Source organism: Convolutriloba macropyga, chromosome 4 (assembly GCF_964194025.1).
Source record: "Convolutriloba macropyga chromosome 4, txConMacr16.3, whole genome shotgun sequence".
Classification (NCBI taxonomy): Eukaryota; Metazoa; Xenacoelomorpha; order Acoela; family Convolutidae; genus Convolutriloba; species Convolutriloba macropyga.
In genome coordinates this window covers 60,667,542-60,680,329 of record NC_134471.1, presented here as the reverse complement: position 1 = coordinate 60,680,329, position 12,788 = coordinate 60,667,542, and the positions used below count along the sequence as shown (strand labels likewise).

General features: G+C 33.8%; 2 protein-coding genes across 2 annotated transcripts in view; one reads left to right on the top strand and one right to left on the bottom strand.

Moving 5' to 3' along the window:
• Nucleotides 1–480: 480 nt before the first annotated feature.
• The window catches only part of LOC142337799 (testis-expressed protein 264 homolog), a 35,289-nt gene continuing 22,981 nt past the window's right edge, over nucleotides 481–12,788 (bottom strand). Inside the window, exon 3 of the mRNA XM_075387319.1 lies at nucleotides 481–1,432. Within this exon, the coding sequence (XP_075243434.1) occupies nucleotides 1,259–1,432 (174 nt within the window). The 3' untranslated portion in view covers nucleotides 481–1,258. The remainder of the gene's footprint in view (nucleotides 1,433–12,788) is intronic.
• LOC142337798 (cyclin-dependent kinase 9-like) overlaps nucleotides 9,142–12,788 on the top strand; it is a 209,603-nt gene continuing 205,956 nt past the window's right edge. The window contains exon 1 of the mRNA XM_075387317.1: nucleotides 9,142–9,150. The gene's annotated coding sequence lies outside the window, so the exon portion shown is untranslated. The remainder of the gene's footprint in view (nucleotides 9,151–12,788) is intronic.

The window sequence follows — 12,788 nt, the reverse complement described above, 5'->3', positions numbered from 1 at the left end:
CTCGGCTATCAGGCCCCTATCGATGCTATGCCGCAACCGATTTTATATTAGCAACAAGCTTTACTTCGGATTGAGGGCAATAGAGATCACACAAAAATGAAGTACGAAAGCGTGAAAAACGCAAAAGAAAAACGCAAAAGAAAAACGCAAAAGAAAAACGCAAAAACGTTCAAGCAAACAATTTGCATAAAAGACCAACACGTTCAAAATGATTGCTATGAACTTGGTTCAAGAGCAATTAAACACAGTCCCCCATGCAATTCAAATTCGATTAAAAGTAAAGACCAAGAACACCGTAATATTAGCTACACTCAGCTTACAGCTTCGCAGATATATAATAAAGTCAGTTGTCAAATGTATTCTTGAAAAGCAGCCAGCTATCGCCACAAGTCATAGTTTTGAGCTTCGAACGAGCTGGCACCAATTGTCTCTGAATTAAAATTAGTGGAAGATTTAGGCTTATTAGGAACGACAAAAGACTAAATTGACACATTTACAATTTCTCCAACTTCCCACATTAAAGACGAAACATTAAAAACACACAATAAAAGAAACATTAAAACAAAACACAAGTAACAATTTATGACATTTGGCCACTACCTGAAAAAAATAAGCACCAATTAGAGCACTTTGTAAATTCAAATATAATTAAGAAACGTGGCATGTTCATTGAAATTATCTTTCACAAAGTTGCAAGCGTCAAGAAATGATGTTATCAGCTCCTCCAATGTTCTCGCTTCAAAAAATGGTTCAGTAATGCAAATTCCATTAGAGATTAATGTTCTCTAATTAAGGGCCCTGATGTCAGCAAAATCCTGAGCAAAATTCGTAAACGCTAAAATACATGAAAGCTAAGAGTCAAAAGTATCGCCAAGTTGAATAAATCCAGTCTTCTTCTCCACAAACGTTTCTCGCATACTGCGTTGGAAAATAGTTGTAACAATAATTTCGCATATTTTTTGACAGCTAATCTTTCTGCAGTCTCGGTATACCAAATATGCAACATCGCAGCATCTCATAACCTGATACAAATAACGTTAGAAGTCGCACCGTTATGCCACTGTCCAAAAAACCTATAGTAAACCTTTATCATGAAGTGCACAGATATGGAGGTATAAATTAAGACCATGTTAGCAATGTAAGTCATGTTCAGGCCATTTTGATTCTGTTCCGACATCAGAGATAACATGATAATTTGGTTCTCAGACATTCGGAATATGCTTCAGACGGATGTAGTTTGATAATTCTAGTGTACTTCTCAATTCTCCCTGTAGACGAGATCTTCGTAGCTTTCAGATCCATATTTCTCATTTCTCTCACTATATTCTGGAACGTAATATCGTGAGTTATTCTTGCAAGGTACAAGATAGTGCATTTCTCTCGATTTTCTACAATAATACTCTATTAAGAGCTTCGCATCTAGCCTGTGACTCTGAAACAAAATTGATTCATCCTTTCAATTACCTCCAATCCGATAACGACGCATGCGTTTTATTTAGGCAAATTATTAAAAACCTGAAAACCCAACAATCAAATGGTTGTCAACGCCAGTAAAAGGTTGCACAAACTGATGAGCAATAAAACTTTTTCAAAAAAAGATTGCACTCAAACTAAACGTTGACCGCAAACGCGTTGCTTTTTCGCAATCAGACTAGATTGCGAACCCAATCCAAAGAATTATCTAATGACATGGACTTGACAATCAAATTAATCAAAAAACCACCAACTTGTTTCGAAGACAATCAATAAGAAAAACACGCTATAAATGATGACCGACAAAATACTTAATCCTAGCAAAAATACAGCTTTAGAGGCAATAAAACGGCTATCAGCATTTCCGTTAGCTCAAAGGGGGCAAAAGAACAAAAAATGAAGGCAAAATTCAGAAACGCACTCAAAACCTTTCAAAAATGGTATCTAGGTGGGAAAAAAAAGCAAAAGCTAAAAGATGGCGCCGATAAATTGACAAACAAAATGAGTACTCCAATGAGAACTACTATTTATGCGGCTAAGCAACAAAAAAACAAGCTTGAAAATCTGCTATGAAAAAGATCATAGAAAAACCAGCTCCATTAACTCAAGTCCTGATTTAGATTCATTTACGCATAGATAATTTATAACACATAGATTTTTTTAATATAACAATTTCTGTTTGTCAAAAAACTCCTTGTTCCGACCCCAATAGTGCGGAAGAACTAAATACACAAATGGTTCTCTTGTTCTGTCAATTTTGGCCGATCGATATATTCATCGTAAGACTTGAGACTGGTATCATTAGAAAGCTTGTCCAGCGTAGAATATGGAATTAAAACGATTTTTTGATTTTCGATTTTTAATAATGTGGAATAAAAAATATTTTTTTGGTTTCGTTTTTTACAGGGAGTTATCGATTGAATATGGACGGAATTCCGTTGTTTTTATACTTATTTTCCGTATTTCTGACAAAACTTTTGAAACTTTTGCTAAAATTTATAAATATTTTTAATAAAAAAGCTATTGTTTTAAATTTAAGGATGGAGGCGTTTTGTCCATTTAATTTATCCGATTCTTTTTGTTGATCTTTGCCAATTTTTTTTTCGAAATGACTCTAGAACTAACAAAAATGGCTCCAAATAGGCTTTTTATCCCACTATGTCAGAAGTGCACGCCTAACATCTGCTGCGACAATCTTCCAAAAGAAAAGCTATTTGTACTTTCGCTTTATATAGGATTCTTCTGGAATTAAAACTTAGCAGAATTTCCGAAATATAATCTCAATAAAAATAAAACTCATTTTTTGGTTTCAAAAATTTTTTCATTTAATAGATCTTTAGAAACACTCGCAAAAACTAATTGCTTTAGCTGGACGCGCAGTAAACTCAGGGCAATGTTTGAATTCCTCTTGAATTCTTAATATCAATAACTATTTTGATTACAATTGGGCGGGGTATTCTTCTAGAAATTTTCGCATTTTGGTTTTTTGCGATGATTAATGACTACAAGGATTTCAAATCAAGGTCCAATTATTGGCAGAGTTTATCGAAAACAAAAAGAGGCCAAATACTTTAGTATAATGTCTTCAGAAAAACATTTTTTTCAAGACTATCGCAAGGTGTTATCGTAATTTGAATGAATTTTTTGTTTTGCCTTCATCTGTCATTCTTTTTGCGGCCTCATGACTTCGTCTGATCAATCAAAGATCCAATTGGGTTCTTTATGAGATATAGATGAATCTATACAATGCTTTCAGTTAATATCCAATGCCTGTTATGGCTTCGAAAATAAATTTAACAAAACTTTATGAAAATCTGAATTTCGCAATTTTTTTCATCTGATTTATGTCCACATACTCTTGGATTATACTCTTTATAGTGAATTATATTCAGGGTAGAAATTATACAAGAGTAGAAAATCAAATTAAAGATTTTTCGGATTCACTTTTTCCAAGGAGTTCCGGAGGTTTAAATATTTGTGAACGATAGCCAAACTTCCCTCGTCTTTTTCACAATTTTCGTAATATTTTGCTTAAAATTTGATCAAATTTTGCTAAAATATGATAAAATTGTTTAAGATAGTGAAACTCATTTCACGTTTAAAGATTAGAAGAGAAATGGAGAACTATTTGAAACAATTGTTTCGGCAAAAATTTCGAAATTTTTGAAAAATCAGTATCTTTTTAAATCAATGGCATCAAATACGCTTAGTTGGCCCCTTTTCTCCAGTACGATCAACGATGCAGACAAGAAAATAACTGACACAATCATCATTTACTCAGATATTGGCTAAATGCATCTCCGTTTCCCGTTTCCTAAAAAAAGTATCCTATCTTTCGCTAATTTAAACCACAATAAATAAAAAACGAATGAAGACTTGTTTCAATTACAGGTTCAATAAATAAGTGGTTCCTTTATGTGGCACTTAGATCCAATGCAACACTATTTTGTTTTCAGAACAAAGCTCATGGTTTTTATGGCTCCTGAAAGTTGTTCTCGATAATTCCTAATGAATTGAGACTTGCCAGAATCTGACGTTCTTTTTCTATTGTTATGACTGAGTCTAATTTATCAGATAAAACTATAACTGGTGAGCTATTTAAGAAATTTTCAATGCTTTAAAACGATACACCTGATGCTTTTTGGCAATATTATTCGATAAGTATCCAAAATTCATCTTTTATTTTTGTTATAGGGATTTTGTGGTCAAATTAGCCATTTCAGTAATGTCTTCTACAACGTTTGGTTTGAAAAAAGAAGCAGAAAAGGCAAGAGCAGTTTGGTCACGCTGTGAGTAGTTCAAAAACTATTCGAATTGTTATGCGTTGCTATAAATTTTTTCAAACACTTTTCTGTCTTGATTTTAACTATTTGTCAGACCAGATTGAGTTTAAAACCTCAGTTATCGAGAGGTCAATTTTTAGGAGGTGCAAAAAAAGGTCAGTCAAACACATCAATTTCAACAAAAAGCATATTTTCTTTTGGCTTCAACACCGTTTGCATAAAATTGTTCGTGAAATTTTGAATTCTGTCTGCATTCAGTTAATAAGTGGTTCTTCCGCTAAATGGCACGTACACTTGGCTTCATAGGTATTTCCAATTTAAACTTTTACATTTTTCAGTTAAAAACTTACGGTTGTAATTGTTGTATGAGTAGTTTGAGTTTATTGTCAGTTTTTTTATAATTGTCACTGCAACCTTTTATCGCAGTCCCATTAAAAAAAAGTTCAAAATCTTTTCCAAGTGATTAATAATGTGGTTTTTAAACTAATGGTGATTTCTAAATGCTTTTTGGCATTGATAGCAAATCTTTTCCAACTCTTTAAGCTCTTTTTTGTCTTGTCCGCTCATCTTATTAATTGCACGTTAATGAAAACTTGCAAATCAAATTTATCAAAAGGCAATTGATTATATTCGATAATTTCAGCGGATAGATTTCGATCTTATAGGCTTCGATACTGTTTCCTCTGAAATTCTAAATAACCTTTTCAGTTCTTTTTGTAGTAGTATGACATTCTGGATAATGACAAGTCTCAATGGTTTTGCTTGCAGGTATAAATGAGGCCAGTGAAAGATTTCAGATGATAGCTAATTGCTCTCATGGCTGAGTTTGGGGTTTTTAAAAAGCGTAAAGGTATTTTCTGACTTTGATTCCGGACTTTGATTTCTGACTTCCTTTTCGTTTTCCGTCTACTTGTTAAGTATTCTCAATAAAGACAGGTCGCATAGCTTCTCTGTTGACATTCAAGTCATTTGGTTTAGTATAATTTTCATCTGACGCTAAAGACATTGAATTGACATTGAGTTTTGGTCGTACGTAGTGCTTGTTTTTTCATTCAATTTTGTTGTTTGGCTTGTCTCTTACGCTCCTTAGTGGCAGTTATTACCACCCCCCTAATGATTTACTCTTCCATTTGTATGGGCGTTTAAGCTAAAGCGATTTTTTGAATGGATGAACCACCTATTTTCAAACAAGTTTTGTTAATTTTCGATCTCTTCCTCAAACCTGAAAACCCCCAAGGAAACTAAACCCCGCCTAATTTTAGATGGAAATAAACCACCAAGGAAATAAACACGCACGGAGAAAACCCCATTTTAGAAATTCGATTGTGATAATTTGATCGCTTGGGATAGTTTCATTTCTCAAGTCCCATGGCACGGATGCATGGCCGAACGCGCTAAATGCGCAGCTCTTAAACATTCCAACGGTGGTTCATTTCTATGGGAGAAGTCTTCATTGGAGGTTCATTTCACTATTTAAAATTGTGGATTTTTTCCGTGGGTTTTTTCCCAAAATTTTAGTATAGTATTTTTTGGAGAAAAAACATACTGGCATATATTTTGTTTGAATATGTTGAAACAATGAATTTAAATCAATACTATCTACTAATACTAACTATTATACTGAAATTGATAAAAGTTTGTGTTACATTTCACTTCTCTTTTTGTACTCATTCTACAAATGTTCTTTGCTTGTTGATCGCTGAGTTACATAGAAGCTAGGGAGCTTAATTCATTTTCAAAAATTTTTTTCAATTTAAAAAACATAGCTGGCAGATTGCCAGAAAATAGCCGCAATAGCTTCGTACATCTGCAGTCTCAAAAAAAACAGTAAGACAGACCAAAAAAACTCGTCTTTTCATTGAAGGCTGATCTGTTATATTTTGATTAAAAATCTGTATAAGTTATTGTTGCCTATATTAGCTGCTCTCAAATAACCTTCATTTAGAGTGACACACACTCATTTGACCTTATCTCTTTGAATTAAAGTAAATAATAGTCAATTTCAAAGTGAGGAACTCATTTTTGAGAGTGACCAAAAAATTAATCACGCGAATGAACAAATACACTCGATCCATTAAGAGCGAAAAATGACGTCACACACGCACTTCAGTTGAAATTGCATGAACGAATGAACAAAAGGCAGATTTGAAGTGGTTGTGACGTCATATGGTCGTATCAAAAATCGCGACACGAAATAAAAAACATAGCCCTGAAATACAATCCAAAGAATGGACTGAAAAACTACTCTACCTGACCAGCAGACCAATTGAACAATGACAGCCTAACAGTCAAAAATCTAAACAAAACAAAAAATTGGTATTGCTAAAAATTCTTGAAGCTAAATTCCTAAAGCCAAATTTTAACCATTGAAATATACCCATCAACAAAAGCACACGCTATGAAAGTTTTGTGTGGCACCTGTAACATTCAGTAACATGGGTTCAAGTCCTAAAATGTTTCATTGGCCTCTAAAGTTCAAAAAAAAACTTGGAAACAAAATTAAAAACCTGAAAAAATAAAAATTGAAAAATGAAAATATGAAATTATAGAACTGAATAAACACAATACCAACAAATTATCATTCTTGATAACTATATCTTGCAGTTACTTGTGTTTACGCCATAAGTTTCATTGGCCTTTAAAGATTATTAAATTCAAAAAAATAAAAAAAACTGCAAATTTTATTGAAAAGTTGCTAGAATTCGTGATACCAATATTTTCAAAAACACTTCATTGTCTCTTCAAAGTATTCAGTTACCCGTTTTAATGATCTTAAAATTTTCAATCGCCCATGGATGACGATACATTTAAAAATGACATTTACAAAAATTGAAAATGCGTAATTTATTTGAGAGTGGCTAAACTTCATGGTATTAGTTTCATCAGAACAATTTATTTAACTCGAGGTATGATCCAGTGACCGTTTTTGAGCACAAAAGTGTCATTGACATCAAAAGATAAAAAATTGAAAAAAGTTGAAAAGTCGCTGATTCTACTGATATTAATATCCTCAAAAACATTTCACTGTCTCTAAATACTAATGACAATCACAAAGCCAAGCCATAAAAAAGTTACATTTATCCAAAAGATTGAATAACTCAAAAAATGACAATAAATCTTTAAAAAACTGAAAAAAATTGGCAAGTTATAACAAAAAGTCGCTTAGTGTACTGATATTAATATTCTCAAAATCCTTTCAATGTCTCCAGATACTAATCAGTAAACCAAGTCCAAGCCAGAAAAAAGTTTCATTGACAAGATCGAATAACACAAAAAATGTCAAAAATTTGACAAAAAATTCGCAAAATTTACTGATATTAATATCCTCAAAATCATTTCATTGTCTCTAGATACTAATCAGTAACCCAAGTTTAAGCATAAAAAATTCATTGACCCTAAAGATAGAATAACTCCGAAAATGACAACACATTTCACAACTGAAAAAAAATTGTCAAGTTCTAAAGAAATGTCGCTAAACTTACTGATATTAATAACTTCAAAATCATTTCAATGTCTCTAAATAATAATAAATAAACCAAGTTCAAGCCACAAAAAAGTCTCATTGACCCCTAAACATCGAATAACTCAAAAAATGACCAATTTTACAAAAACTGAAAAAAATTGGCAAGTTATGAAAAGTCACTAAATTTATTGATATTAATTTTCTCAATATCACTTCATTGTCTCTAAATACTCATCGACCCAATTCATGATCGTTTCATTGACCCATACTGATTGAAAAACTAAAAACAAAAATTTTCAAAAAAACTAAAAAAAGCAAAAATTAGCATGATTTTGGGTATTTAAGTTTGTATTACCAAAAATTGTAGCCAAAAAACTGACATAAAATAGAGTTGTGGCTCGTGAAAGAAGTAAATGAACCTTGAAAAGCGTCAATTTGTTACCCATTTAACAAAAAAAACTTACGAAAAAACGTGAACAATTTCGGACGCAAAAACTGACAAAAATGACCTTTTCATCATGACTTTAGGCCTTCCTTGCAGGTTCAACACTCTAAGCACTTGAAAAACTAATGAAGTCAGCTTAGGGCTGCTAACAAAACTGAATGCCCGCCGAGCTTCACCAGTTTATCCCGTTTCGAAAGCTAAGAAGTCATCAGAATTAGTCAAATTGTTCAAACACCAATTTCTCACTCCACTTTAAAGTTATTTTGAAAAAAAGTCACGCCTCAAACCTACTCAATTTTTCGCTCCCTTTACTATTTCAGTGTGTCCAGAATCACCACTCTAATTTGACTTCTGACTGACGTGAAAATGCCGAAAAAAGCGTGAACAGATCTTAAAGACAGCGCACCAATACAATTCAAATTCTTTGAATTGTAAAAAAACCAAGAGAAGGCCAATAATAGCCCCAGCTATTGCTGTGCGGCTATTAAAAACAGGCTATCATAATGAATCTTTGACATATCACCGATAGAGACAGTCAGAAAGTACATCAGAGCTTATAAGTTAGCACACCGTAAGAAAATTATGGAAGATATAGAAAGCACATTGCCGAGCTTCCTTGATTATTACATTAATGACCATTGAAAACCGGTAGAAACAGTGAGAACAAACGGCGAAAAATCAAACTGCTGTACGTGAACAATATTCCAAAAACCAAAATATTGTTGAAACAATTTCTCAATCCACTTTTTAAAAAGCAGCTTGAAACAGCACGCCTCAAATTTATTTATCCGCTCAGTTTACAACTCATTTTGGCTATAATCAGAAATCCCGTAGACATCCCGAGAACAGATGTTAAAAAAGCGCACCAATACAATGCAATATTCCTTTGCACGAAACTCACTCCATTAAGAGTGAAAAAATACGTCACGCGGGAAATTGCATTATTAAAGGAACAGAATAATTGTTGTGAAAAACTTATTAAATAGGATACTGTATGCTGCATTGCCTATCTCGGTAACCTAACAACCATGAACAGCCAACCTATGCTTCATATTGTTCAATATGGCCACAGAGCTGCTAATGTTATCAACTCAATCGAAGACATCAATAAACTAAAAAGCTATGCGGAGCAATCAAGAAGCTCCGTTTTCCACCAAAACCTGCCAATCAGTACGCAAACCATTCCCGACACCCCAATGCCAATGCTCAAAAAATCTTGTGTTGAATCTAGCACTTCTATGTCATCACGAATGCCGCCATTGAAAATAAGCTTCAAAAATTTTTTTGCATTTCTGCGAAAATGCGGAAGTGCGTGAGCTGATCGCGGAGCTGAATTCCCGGAGGAATGACAAATATGCTCTGATGGATTGTGATGGGATTAAAGGCCGAATCGCCAAATGCAAGAAAACCGTATTAGAGGACAATGTTGAGACATTTGGACCGAGTCACCATCAGAAGAAGAGCAGCGCCAGCACTAACTTAATGATTATCACTGATCAAAATTTTTAAATGTTGCCTGTTAAGTTACCAAGTACTTTTAGTTATAAAACTATTGATGTGTTCCTGCTTGATGATAGATTACTGGAAAACACCATGAGGAACTTGAGGTACTAGTAGATAACCTTGAGCCTCCACCTGAAAAATTGGGAGTCAACGAATCATGGTTAGATAGTTCGGAACTTGCTACATGCTACAAGATAAAAGGCTATGAAACTGTTCTTTCAAAAACAAGGCAAGGAAATGGGGATGGTATAATGCTTCAATTTGAAAAGAAAGTGATCTTATTGAAGAGCATCCCTGTTCAATAGACGAAAGTGTTCTGGTTGAAGTACGTATAAGTGGAAATCCGCTGTTGCTTTTGATCTTAAACACCCCACGATCAAATACGTTGCATTTTCTTGTTCAGTTGGATCATGAATTAGAAAAGCTCTCTCGTAGATAAAAACTCATTGTAATGGGTGATTTCAACAGATACTCCCCGTGATGATCAAATAACCAGAAGTTCAAGATAGTGAACTCAAATGGGTTTGAGCCAACTAGGGTTGCTACAAATAGCGAAACTTGAATTGATCATATTCTAACGTCTGATATAACTGTTATTAGTAGCAAGGTGCATAAAAACGCCATTTTTTCTGACCATTACGCGGTAACCATTCGTATAGCTTTAGAAAATGTTTCAACAGATTCCTCTTAGGTATATAGAAATTCATTTTCTAATTCAACTTCTCAATTAGCAGAGTTTTTGCATGGGCTTGAAATGACATTGTAAACAATGGATTCTGCGGATGGGTTAAAAATAGACTTCTTAGACTTCTTGTTCGACCAGTTCCACCATAAATCATACAAGTGAAAAAAGCTGCTCCATTGAAAAATAGTGTCTAAAAGAAGTTTACTGTGGCAAACCAATGGATCAATAATAGAACTAAAAATCTCGTGACTAAGCGCAACCAACACCACAGAGTTTAATCTATGGACAGAGAAAAACTAAGAAAGCTAGCCAATTGAAGGTTAGCCAATTGAAGGCTAGAGCCAAAGTTGAAAGGCGTGTCAAAAAAGCGAAAAAGGAGCATAAATATAACATATTTAAAAATTCCAAGAGACTCAAAGCAACATAAGGTTTCATATGAATTGAAAGGCACCACCCCTAATCATAACACAATTAAAACAATTAAACGAAATTGAGGAGCTGATAGTGGCAGCTGGTGACATTGCTGATTCAATGAACGCATACTTTTCCGGCATTTACGAAAAGTTACAGGCGTCCCGACTATCAATCTCTAAAAGCAACATTCAAAAGTGCAGACAAAAGCATTTGGTTATATTCTGTTTCCTTAACAGAAGCCAACGGAGTAATTAGCATGTTAATGTTTGGTTAGATAAAAATTTGTCGTTTAATAAATCACATTAGTTTGGCGATTGAGAAAAACTAGGCGGTGTGGAATTTTACCAAAAATACGACACTACATGCCTCGTGAAGTTCTGTTTGATTATTTCTCGTCGAATGTTAAGCCTATCGTTCAATATGCTGTATTCATACATGGAGGAATGAGTTTTAGCTCACTGGAACCAATTCAAATACTACAGCAGAAAAAACTACGGGTAATGATTTAGGGGAAAAAACGTTAGATGACATAAGGGATGTTATATTTCTTAGAGTACATGAATTTCACATCTATGAACACTTAAAATTTGTTTTCCAATCAGTTTATAATTTGCATGGTGATAAGGAGCTGAAGAGCCGGTTTTCGTTAGTAGATGTTCACACATATGCAAAACGCAGATCGTCAGCTAAATCTTTGAAAGTACCCAAGGCCAAATCTAAAGTTAGTCGGTTCTCATTACTGCACAGAACTGATATAGTAAGTTATACAATATATCAGAGGATAACGAAGTTTTGGTGAGTTGCTATGATCATCCTGCTTCGGTTTTTACTGATTTAACGCATAGAATTCGGGACTCGCAAATTTTATCTAACCAAGAACTCGTCAAAAAAATCTGAGCTCTAGCCCCAGAGGGGACCCCTCTCACGTCACCAAATCACTCTTTTTAGCTCAACTTCTTTCGGCGTGACCAAAATTACCACTTCAATTTGATTACAGAAATTTAAAAACGTAAAAACAGATCAAAAACAGTACCCGAATCATTCCGAAAACGAGTCGAGCCTTTGATTTGCTCCAATATATTTCACCTGAACAATTTTTTCACTCAGTGAACTTCCTTACTTCACTTGCTCACTTCAGCCGCCACTGAACTTCATTCTTTGCTAGCTCATTTAAAAAGAACCCACCCCGACAATTTGCAAAAACGACTCGAAGAGCCTTATGCCAAAAAATTAACTTTCCAAACAGAACAGTACCCAAAAAAACAACTTGCAGTCGATTCCTGAAAAAAGCTGAAAAACAAATTGAACAATTTAAGAACTTTTGGTTAAAAAAAGAGCCACATTAAGCCAACGGAAAGATGTCTAACGCAAATATGAGTTTTGAAAAGCACGGAAACCAATGAAAGTCATAATATGGCAAGAAACTTTCATGATTATAGAAAGGAAACCTGCAAAAATAGGGTTAAAAATTTTTGTACCTTCTCACAAAACTGTTTAAAAAATAAGTTAAAAAATAGGTAATTTATCATTTCTAAACTTAAGACAGCAAAACAAAATCGTCAAAATCGCTAGAAATTTCCTTCAAAGCGCTGCAAAATAGCTGAAAACCAGTAAAATAGAAAAAAGCCACAAAAACCATATGTATAATATATACCATAATTACTGGAAACCTATTAATCGCTAAGAAAATTTTTTTCACACTTCAATTTCTCAATCTCTCGAAAACATAAAAAAAACCTGTTTTCTCTCCACAATTCAATTTTCGAGTTTTTCGAACAAGTCCAACACTCAATCCGAAAACTGATAAAACGAAGCCATATGATAACCGGGAACTATTAAAAGTAGAAAAACTTAAGGACCTCTTAATTGGTCAAAAAAATGCTAGACTCCAACTTCCTAACAACTCTTTTGGGAAAAAATACTTCTTCCGCTGAAGCATACAGAAGCCCAAAACCTCGCAGAAACAAGATCGAAAAAAGATAAATTTATATAATTTTTTTAAAGTCTAGCCTTCATTGGCAA